At 48.8% G+C, this 10,871-nt stretch overlaps 1 protein-coding gene across 1 annotated transcript in view; it reads right to left on the reverse strand.

Moving 5' to 3' along the window:
- B4GALNT3 (beta-1,4-N-acetyl-galactosaminyl transferase 3) overlaps positions 1-10,871 on the reverse strand; it is a 25,747-nt gene that overhangs the window by 1,838 nt on the left and 13,038 nt on the right. The window contains exons 7-18 of the mRNA XM_010023871.1: positions 10,814-10,869; positions 10,173-10,251; positions 9,674-9,740; positions 7,806-7,949; positions 7,282-7,391; positions 6,308-6,408; positions 5,431-5,507; positions 3,849-4,851; positions 2,029-2,327; positions 1,498-1,651; positions 653-725; positions 15-168 (exon numbers count right to left, since the gene is read on the reverse strand). Of these exons, the coding sequence (XP_010022173.1) occupies positions 15-168; positions 653-725; positions 1,498-1,651; positions 2,029-2,327; positions 3,849-4,851; positions 5,431-5,507; positions 6,308-6,408; positions 7,282-7,391; positions 7,806-7,949; positions 9,674-9,740; positions 10,173-10,251; positions 10,814-10,869 (2,317 nt within the window). The remainder of the gene's footprint in view (positions 1-14; positions 169-652; positions 726-1,497; positions 1,652-2,028; positions 2,328-3,848; positions 4,852-5,430; positions 5,508-6,307; positions 6,409-7,281; positions 7,392-7,805; positions 7,950-9,673; positions 9,741-10,172; positions 10,252-10,813; positions 10,870-10,871) is intronic.

Consider the following 10,871-nt stretch of genomic DNA (forward strand, 5'->3'; position numbering starts at 1 on the left):
CCCCCCCCTCTTACCATCAGGCCACTGTGGGGACATGCCGCAGTGCAGCCTCATGACCATGGGTGCAAAAGCCATCTTGCCTTCCACACAGTGCTTCCGGATTGAATCAATGACTCCAGCTGGGAAGTGGATGTGGAGGTCGCACAGGAAAATGATGCTGTGTGGGTCCTGGAACCAACCACACCGGTTGGGAAAGAAATAGGTTGACTTCGAGTAAGTCTTTCTTGAGGGGCAGGAAGACAGAGATGTGGGAGAGAATTAAAGAGCCATTTGTTGCTACCTCAGAAACTGAGATCCTAGGGGCTGGCAAAACAGTGGGGGCGAGAAAACCAGCCACTGAGTGGCTGTTCAACAAAGGGTGTGAAATACTGTAATTGTGACTTGTCAGAGCCAGTATCACAAAGCTGATGCTGCTGGTCTCCCTCCTGTCCAATAGTCCAAGCAGAAGGAACAAGAACTGAATGGACCACAGGTTCCTTAGAATAAAGGGTGAGACCCTTATTCTAGAAGGACAGGAAACACATCTACATTTGATATGTTCTGCTAGGTTATTCCCTTCCCTAAAACCCCAATATGTTCAGTGTGAAAGACAGAGGTAGCACCAAACACATACTAGGAACTTCCCTGTGCCCCCCAAGACCCTCAGGCTTACCGTCACGAGGTCTATCCCTGCCTGCAGGCCAGCAGAACGCTCAAAATTCCCAGTGAGCTTCAAGTACCGATAGCTGGGGGTCAGAGGGGAAAGTGAAGTTGAGTGCATGCATGCTGGCGACCACAGAAAGCACCACTAGCAGCAGTACACCGCAGGCATCATGCTGTGGAGCTGCCTGTGCCCCTGTGCACCCTCTCAGGGAGAAGGAAAGCCTTTGCCTTGTGTGAGTGCACAAACTCAGCACTGCTCTAGGCCCCAGCATGCCCTGAGGGTCTTCCCTCTTATGCAGCAAGGATAGGACAGTCCCTAGCAAAAGTCTTTTCAGCTCTAGTCCAGCTCTATCCTAGGGCTAGACGTTTTACTGTGAAGCCCAGTACATGAGGGAAATGACCAGCAAAGGCTGATACACATCGGAGTAGAGTAAGCCAGACAGTTACTCCAGCAAGTGGAGTCCCCCAGAGGTCTACACACTCTGTGTCCCATTTCTCACAGCTTTCTTGTCCTCCCTCTGCCCCATTACTGTGAGACTTTCTTTCTCTTCTCTCTTGCAAACTTGAACAAAAGCCAGGAGAAGAGAGATACATCTGAATGGATGACTACAATAAGTATTGCCATACCATTTTATAAGACTATTATATACAATATATGTGTATATAATTATATACATACACATAATTATATATTATAACAACAATATATTCATGTATATGTGCAAGGTCTGGATGAATGTTATCTTTGGGATATCATAGGAGGCTGTGGCTGGTCAATACACAGAGACGGGCAGATGTGCTGTGTTTGCAGGCTATGCATGTGAGCAGTTCTTTGTGACCAAGCAGTACTCTCACCTGTGCAAGGTAGATCGTTTCAGAGCCTTCTCTACATCCATGTCATCACTGCTGTAGTCTGTGATGATGACATTGAAGTATGGATCTTTAGTGACTCGGAACAACTCTTCCATATCAGAGATGAACTGCAGCACCCAACGTGCCTGGTTTTTCACTGGTTGTATTGCAAGAAGGAGAGAATCAAAGCAAAACTGATTTCAAAGACACTGTGGCTTCTCAACAGGCAAGGCTTCTTGCCTCCCCTCAAGCCCCGCTAACCTTGCAGGGATGCTGAAATAGGCCCAGGCTGAAAATCTGGACTAAAGAGCCCAGGAATCAGTGTTAGTTCTTTCCCAGGGCGTGACAGGAGTTTTCTGTGAGCTTACAAGCCATGGAAATTTGGGCTCTGTCATATTTCTGAGGGGGTTTAACTTGGAGAGAACAGAAACTGAAAGTGACTCAAATAAGACAATTGAGACCGGCCCAGACCCACTGTTCAGGAGTGCTCTCCTGGGAACCTCCCACTGTGCCATCACTCGATGTCCCCCTTACCTGGCACCACGAAGTGAACGACAGCACGGTGGTTCCAGGAAAAGCCCTGTGGCCAGCACAGCTCTGGCTCATTTGCCACAGCCATCAGGTGCCGCCGGCGACCCCACGCCAGGTTCCTCATCTTCCTCTCCTCCTCCTCCTCGCCGCCAATGCCCTGCCAGCCCTGAGCGAAGACGTACTCGCTGAAGCGGACGAGCTGCCCTCCCTGCTCCAGCAGCTCCATCTCCAGCAGGTAGCGGCTGCCCCGCATGCGGTCCTGGCGCTTCTCCACGTTCACAATACGCTGCAGCTGGAACCGCCTGTGGGAGATACAGCTGTGGTGGGCATGTCCCCTGTACACCAAGCCCCTCTCCCTCCGCCAGCCTGTTCGGCTCTGCTAGGCTCTTTCCTCCTGGCTAGCACAAACCTTTTTGTCCCCAGCCTCCCTCTGCTTTGCTGCATCACTTCCAAAGTCCCATGGGAAGGCTTAGCACCTGTTTCCTAAACCTACAAGCATGTGGGATTAGACCTGGGATGCCAGCCAAGTTGGCAAGGGAAATGAAATAAAGGTGACACAGAAAATAACAAATGTGACTGAATGGTTGAATAGTAAGTGTATTCAACACCTCCCACAGTGATCTTGGCACAAGGAGTATGTCTGGGCTAGTGAAATTGGCTTATGACAGCTTATCAGCCAATAACATAGAGTAGGACTGAGCAATTATCCAGTAAAAACTGGGGTGAGCTATAGGGTCAGAATGGCCAAAACAGGATGAAATGTCAGGTCATGTCCTTTTGGATCACAAGAGTTTCTGCTGTAAAATAGATGCTCATAAGTTAAAAACACTGAGAAAAGCTTGTGTGTACTGATCAGCTAGGCTGTAACTGTCACTGATGTGATCCTGAAAAAAATAAATGCACTCTTAAGATGTAGCATTAGAGCTACTTCCAGCAGGGGTTGGGAACTAATAACATCCGTTCTATAAAACATCCAGGATCCTGGTCACTTATGTACAGGAAAATTAATCCAAACCGAAATCCACATGGAGAAGGACAGATAGGAAAATTATGGAAATCGAGGCCAACACAACAGAAGGGTCAGGAGTTGGATTGTTTAGCTTATAGAAGCTTAGAGAAGGTACATTGGTTTGCCAGAAAGGCAATCAAGATGGTAGGTCCTGAGAAGAAAAAGAACCATATTGAGACCATGTGAAAACAGAGTACCAGAAAAAGTTGACCTCCAGAGGGTCATCAAAGAAGTGAAGACCTCAAACATCTCCCCAAACCAATACCAGGATCTAGAAATCTATATAGTATAGATAACAGCGTAAGGTCTGAGGTCAGTGTGCGGACCCACATGATCTGACAGGTCCGTTCTGGTCCTATGTCCCAAGTGATTCACAAGCTGAGATGTGGCAGACATCAAACAATAAGCACAGGGAGCTCCAGTCCTACTTCAATATCAGCAGGGCTTCTTAATCTTCAGCTGGTAAAATGCTAATATGTGTTCTCAATACCTACACTCTGCAAGAAGGAAACCATCAAAAGGCCAGTGATAACCAGCTGGATGGAAACCTCCAATATTTCAGGTTTACTGCCACCACCTGTTGGAGGGCGAGATTCAGTCCCCAGACATGGTCTGATGTCCAACAATTCCAATTTCTCAGCCAAAAAGGTATTTAAAGCCCAATTCTTTGCACAGATTCCTGGCCTTCAGTCTTATTTCCCACATCTACTTTACCCTCTGATTCCCACTACCTCCTCACATGGTAAGTGTTCCCTGTGCAGCATGGTACACCAGCTCTGGGACACCACCCCTTAGTTTTTATATCATGCCTTACCCTTTAGTCCTCTGGTTGAGCTTCTTCAGGAAGACACGTGTGACTTCCAGGGCCTCCCTTTCTTTTAGCAGCAAGTTTCCTGACGTGTTGCATTTCAGGTCAATCCAGTCTGTGCGCAGCATATGGAAGTCCAGGTTGCTTGTGCTGAAGGTCTGCTCCCAGTTCACCGCCTGGTCGAACACTGGTACGTAATCAAAATCCTCCTCATCTTCCTCCTCTGGCTCCCCATCCACCTCTTCCTCTTCTGCTGCCACAGGTTCAGACTTGCTCTTCACAGGAGATGCCACCTGTGCTTCTCCCTCTGCCATACCCGCACCATTGGCTGCCTTCTGCTCAGCAATGTAGGACTCCACTTGGTTCAGCCACTGTGTCAGCCCAGGCTGCTGGCTGGGGCTGGCAGAGCTCACAGCATGTCTGCCAGCTTTGCCAGGGACTGAGCTTCCCTTCCCAGCTGGCACAGTGCCTGCTGGCTGCAGTCCACCCTTAGTGGTGCTGAGGTCTCCTCGAGGTCTCAGCCCTTTGGGAATCACGACCCCTAGGTCCCTGGGGATGCCGAGAGGCTGCTGTCTTTGAGACACAGTTCTAGAAGGAGGGTTTGCCTTTTTGACAGCTGCTCTCCCCCGGACAGCCCTGGTGTGCTGCGGAGGGCTCCTGGAGTTGTCTTTGACACCAGCTTTTAGACGGGGTCTCTTCATTACTGGGTTCCCTTCTAAGCCAGCCAGGCTGAGGCTTTGGTTGGCAGAGGCCACCGTGGCTGATTTGACACCAGACCTCTTTGCCCTTCTCCTCTGAGAACCCCCTCCTATGTAATCACCCACTACTGAGAGGAGCCGACGGTGCTCCCGGAGGGAATAGTCCTCGTGAGCGTTATCACTGCCCACCACGCTGCTGGGAGCATTGCCTGCCAGCTCTGCCCTCCCTGTGCCAGGGAGCTTGGGGGCACTGGTACTCTCCACATCCTGCTCCGCATACTGCACGTCGTCCAGGTTCCCCTCCTGGGAGCCTGCAGAAGCAATCACAGTTACACCTCTAGCACCCTCCCACTGCCTTTCCCATCCTGACCCATCACCCGCCTCACCTGGGGCAGCTACTTCTTGCCACATCTCAGCTTTGTCTCCTGCTCAGAGGGACAGGGATGCTCTCACACATGGGAGCTGTGCACCCTGCTCAGCACCTATTAGCTAGCATTGCCAAAGGCTGTGGAGGTGGCTGCCATTGCCTTTAGCCATCACTCTAGGCACAGCTTTGCAGGGCAGGTGTGAGCACAGGCTGCCATGCTGCACACCTTTGGCTCTGTCAGTTCTGCCCACATTTTTACTGGAATTGGATTGCTAAACTGTGGGACTGAGAGGCAGTTGTCCCATTGTCCACTACAGCTCTAGTGTCTAGTGACCTCCCAACCGGTCCATAAAAGAAGTGAAAGTGCAGCAAAAATCTGTTCCCAGCCACAGCAATCTGTCAGGGAAGGGCTGTGACTTCCTTGGTACGGAAAGTCAACTGCTTCTTTCAGCTGGTGCTGGAAGATCACACACAAAAGTGACAGATAAAAGGATCTTCCAGGCTCTGACATTAGGGCCCCTACCTGGCTGCTCTGTCTTTTCTCCAGAGTCCAGGCTCTTCTCTGGCCGATCCATTTTCATGTACTTATAGAATCCAAATCTGCAGAGGAAAGGGCAAAACACAAGATTGATGAAAGTTACTTTGCCCTCTCCAAATAAATTACGGCCACTGCTTCAGAGGTGGTGGTCCATTACTCTGATTACATCCACCCAGCACCTCTAGATCTTATTTTCCTATCACCATCACCATCTTTCATATCTTTGGCCAATCAGGTCTTACTCTGCACTGTCAAAGACATTTTCTCATAAGCGCAGGGGGAATTCCCAATACAAGCACCTTGAACCACTTCTTTAGCCTCCTTTAAGCTGCTCACTTATGATATAGTGCTCACAAATGCAAGTCATCATGCTGCAAAAGCAGCTCAGGCAGGTAATTGCAATGATCTCTCCTTCTCTTCTCTCATACCACCACTGTCTTTGTGCTGTCCTCATATGCCTGTACTTCAACCTTTTGGGACTGTTTCTCTCCATGTGTGCTTGACGTCAAGCAAAATAGACCCCCAGTTCCCAATTCCTGTCACAATACAAATGTCAAAGCTGCCAAAGCAATAGACCTGGGTAGCACCTTCCAGCCCACAGCAGCCACCTTCTCCATCCTTTACTAAGAACTTCAGCCCCAGGAGTTCCCTTCCAAACCTACAACACAATCTCTTGTTCCCGCCCTCAAAATAGTCCAGTAGGAGGGAAGAAGATCCTGATGACAGGGAGTCCACTATCAGCTATGTCACCAGAAAAGTGACTCTCCTTATCCCGCAAAAAAGTATGAAATTCCACCCCAGTTCCAGCCTTCAAACCATCTCCTCCCACCCTGCTAGTGAATCTGCATCTGCAGCATCCTACCTTTCCAAGTAATAAGGGTTTTCCTGATAGAAGCATTTGTTATCTTTCTCCATGTGGCTTAGGCGGCTGTAATCATTTGGGTAAACAAAGGATAAATGAACCTGGAAAGAAGGGAGGAAAATAAAGTAAAACCCTCATAAATGCCAAATACCAGTCACGAGGTGACCCAGACACAGTTGCAGGGTGACCCACTCTTTTGAGAGGGAGCAGAGGTTGCTCGCTAGCTATTTGCTTCTCCTGGCACCTGGTAGCAAGCTGTGAGAATGGATAACAGCAGGAAGCATGCTGGGATGTGTACATGGGTATGCCTTTCTCTCTCTCTCTCAGCATTGTTTGTCAATCTCTCTAACTGTGCATCTAAATCCTATAACAGAGCAAGAACTAGCTGGGAGAGAGGTGGGCAAGTCCTCCTGAGGAGATGCAGGGGATCACAGGAACCCAGAAAGCATGTGGGGAGACCTCCAGACAAGGCTGAGGTATGCAAGTCCCTCAGGGAGTGTAGGCTTGCACTGGTATCCAGTGGGGACAAACCATGCTGGTCACCTGTCCCCAGCAGACGTCAGTCTGCTCTGCTATGTAGGGGATGAACCCCTGCTACGTTGCAAGCCCCCATGTGTGAGGTCCCCCTCAAGACTTGTCAGGGTCTTTAGTAATCTACACACACTACAGTTCACCCCATGGAGAATAAAATCCTTGGCCATATTGAGGCTCCATGTGCAGGCAAGCTCTGCTCTTTGTTTTGAGTTCTGAGGAGCTCTGTACCGCAGTGAGACCCATGAGCAGTGTGTAGCACTCATCTCCCTTCTTTAAGTGTTGCCCTTTGGCCTGTACTGGGATGCACAGACCTGAACTGCTGATGGTCAAATCTGCCCAGCAGCTTCAGGTCAGTGGAAAGACCCCCATGGTTAATGTGATCTCCCTCCTTCTTCCTTGTGTTCCCCTGGGCAAGTACTTGCTTAAGGAGTAAAACTTACGAACTGGAGTCCCTGGTAGCGCTGCAGAGGAAATCCATTCACCAGGTAGCTGGGCTTGTATGGGCAGTCTGGCAAGGCTCGGCGCACACGAGACTTGCTGAGCAGAGGCACTGAGAAGAAGAAACACATAGGCAAGTGTTGCTGGAGAAGCCCTGCTGCAACCAGTGCACCAGCTTAGCTACTTCTGTGCCTGGTTTCTACTTATCCATGTGAAATACTAAAAGTTACATCAAGCAAAATATCTTGCACGGCTTGTCTCTTTACATTCCTCTACGGCACTTACACAAAAACATTATGCCTGGGGATGTTGTATGAGCTGGGTGCCAAGAAAGAACAGTTGGGTTTAGTCTGTGCTTTGTCTTCTATAGGTACAGATATTGTGTGCTGCCCTTCTCTTCTGCATGGGGGAGAAAAATATGTGGCCTTTGATAACCATGGCATAGGAGGACAATCTTTCTCAGCTGTGCTACTGCATGTGCTGTGACAGGCTGCAGTTACCTTCTCATCTGCTTTGCAAGGCTTACCTTCATACAGAGTGTCCCGGGGGTCAGGCTTCAACATGTCAGCTGGGTGTGCCTTGCTGCCTGTGCTGTCAGCGGGCTGCCTCGTGTGACTGGCCAAGGTCTGTGGGATGTGCCCAACCTCATCCATCTTTAAAAGCGTCTCATCTAGAAACCAGAGAGAGAATGGAAGGGGGAGGAAGGGCTAATTCATCCCTTGGCCCCAAAAAGCACCCCTCTCCTGTGTCAACCCTTTCCAAATAGCATGGCATCCATGGCACTAACACTATCTCTGGCATAGCAATGCCTAAATGGTGCTGGTCAGGAGCTTCACTTCAAAGGCACCATGGGAAGGAAAGGCTTTGACTTAGAAAGCTGGAAATACAGAAGCTGTGGGGTAGGAACATGGCTATCACTGAAAGAAAACAAACACAGGGATGCGTAATGAAGGAACATGACCTTCTGCCTTGGACATAGCAGCAGTGGTGTGCTGAAGAAGCCCCATGCAGACAGGAATTACTGGACACTTCTGAAGCATTAGTATTAAATTTATTTTAAAAGGAGACAGAAAAGATGAATGGGAGAAGAAATCTGAGGAGCAGAGCTTTCTGTCTGATCCTCCTGGAAAAGGATCAGGACCCTAGGGCAGGGCCTTCAGTGGCCAAGGAGAAGGGTACTCCAGCAGTAGAATGGAGATTCACAGTAAGCCAGGAGCAATGGGAAGCTTAAACTCAAGACTGGGTATTAGTTATGGGTTATTTTGGGTGCTGCTGCTAAGGGCGTTCATGGATCTTACTCTGAGATGAGGGGAACTGAATAAATATCCAGGAGGGAAAGGCAAGATGCTGCCAAGGGCAGTGGGGTTAGCAACTTTTGGGTACTGAACATGGGAACCCAGAAGGAATGGGATGACATGTGATACAGCCAAAGGCTGATATGGAAGAGGGAAACACTGTATGAGCAGAAGGTGCCAGGTAAAGATGAGGCTGCAGCACTGTGCCCAACCACAAAGGGATCTTCTGGGATGTGAGTCTTCTACAGAGGATTAATATGAAGAAAAGGGCAGAGGAAAAAGGATGGGGACAGAAGACCTAATGGAAAGCCTAATCCTGGCCAAATGGCAGGTTTCAGAAAATACAGCAGCAGGTTGTAATCCAAGGCACAGAAAACAGATGTCTTGATTACATCAGGGAGTCTTCCATGGGCAAATGTGTTGTACAGAAAAAAGCTCAGAGATGTTGGAAGGCAACAATGGTAGATATGGAAAGGGGGAATGCTGGCAGAGGTAAGCAATGCTGACAAAGCTATAAAAGGGTAAACAGGACTAAGGAGCTCCTGAACTGATAAAGGAATCATTTGATGTGCTAAGAAGGGTTTACAAAACTACTCTTTACTTGAAGAGACTTGAGACTGATATGGAAGAAAGCAGCTTCCCCCACTATCACTAGTGTATCCTGTTGTGTTCAGCACCTAGAGTGAAATCTCCTGGAACTGCTACAGCAACCCCTTCTCCCTGCTCATGTCCAGATGCCAACATATCGCCACAGCATGCGTGTTCTGGGCCTTACATTCCCTGTAGCTCTCTACAGGCAACCTCCATCCCGTGTTATTCTCACATCTGCAAGGTTCTCACCCTTGCAGACTCTCCTCTCTGCCCTTCCTCACTGCCTTTAGATTTCCCTGAAATAATTCCAATTACTTCCAATTCTCCTATATCTAATCATGAGTCACACTCTCGTAAAGACATCTCTCTCCTGACCTGTCTCTACTTCTTTCTTTGTAATGACCTGTATGCATGGTATTTGCCTGGCTAGACTACGGCTCATAGTGAAACACTGTTGATATGTTTCGGAACCATGGTGCTCATGGAAACTTGTGGTGAAGATACTTACTAGCAAAAAGAGAGAGGTATTGGGAGTCAATGACTTTGAACTTTGCTTCTGGGTCATTCAGTCTCCACTGGAACAGAGAAATATATTAAAATGAAGTGCTTATGGAGTTAACCAAGCTTGAACAAAAGGAACAGGCACAAGATGTTTTTTCACCAGATGGGTTCCCAGCTTCCTCCTTCTCCTTCCTATGACCGAGTTTACCTAGCAGCAAAAGACTGGCAATGAGCTGAGATCCCCCAGGACACATCCAAAGCAGGAAAGAACAAAGAGCTGCAGCAGAGACCGGAGAGAGCAAAACTACCCTAAGCAAACAGAAGAAAAGGTCCTGACATGCAGCCAGGACTATCCCACATAGAAGTAGGAAAGGGCTCTGGAAAAGATTAGATAAATCTCATGCAAAGAGGTGGTGGGGCCTGGGAAAGGAGGGAAATCATTACAAAAGTCATTCCCGAGCTCTGCAGGGACACGTATACCAGCATAGCCATTTGCACAGACTCACTGCTACTTCCACATGGTCTGTTCCTCTGTCATCCTGCTTGTGCAGCACCTCAAAATAGTACCTGCCTGCAGCTGACAACCTGTGAAGAACAATGCGTCTGTTACTGAGAGCATTAAGGAATATTTCTTAGCTTGTCAGCAGACAATGACAGCAGAGCAACCACACCCGTGGAACAACCTAATCCTCAGGGTGAGCAGCTTTAGAGCTGCCAAGAAAATCCAGATGTGGACAGTGGGGTAGGTAGCTTCCCTTGAGCACTTGGAGTGCTCCATACCCTTCTCGGTTAAGTCTGAATAGCTCCCTACTGGGAGCTATTCAGTCTTGCCTACTGGGTTTTGGCCCCTGGGAAACGTGGCCATTCCAAGGCAGGAAGCTTGGAACACAGTTCATATAGAGGAGTCTGGATCTGCTGGTGGCTGCTTCCTCCAGGGAAGCAAAAATTGGTGTTGCATTGCTGCAATAAATCAGCAAAGCAGCTGGCATATGTGTGGATGTGTCACTTCAGCTTTATTGATAGCCCAGAGTAATCCCTTTCTTTATATTCCTACATTCTTCAGAATAAGCCTGGGTTTCTTTTCCTTGTTCTTGTGATTTTCTGGCCATGTGCAGAGAGCTGGGAGTGAGGGGCTCTGCTCACTCACCTCACCATCTTTGACTGCTGGCTCTGAAATTTCCCAAACTCCCCTGGTGCAGTCCACT

The sequence above is a fragment of the Nestor notabilis genome, unplaced genomic scaffold (assembly GCF_000696875.1).
Source record: "Nestor notabilis isolate BGI_N333 unplaced genomic scaffold, ASM69687v1 scaffold1141, whole genome shotgun sequence".
Lineage (NCBI taxonomy): Eukaryota > Metazoa > Chordata > Aves > Psittaciformes > Psittacidae > Nestor > Nestor notabilis.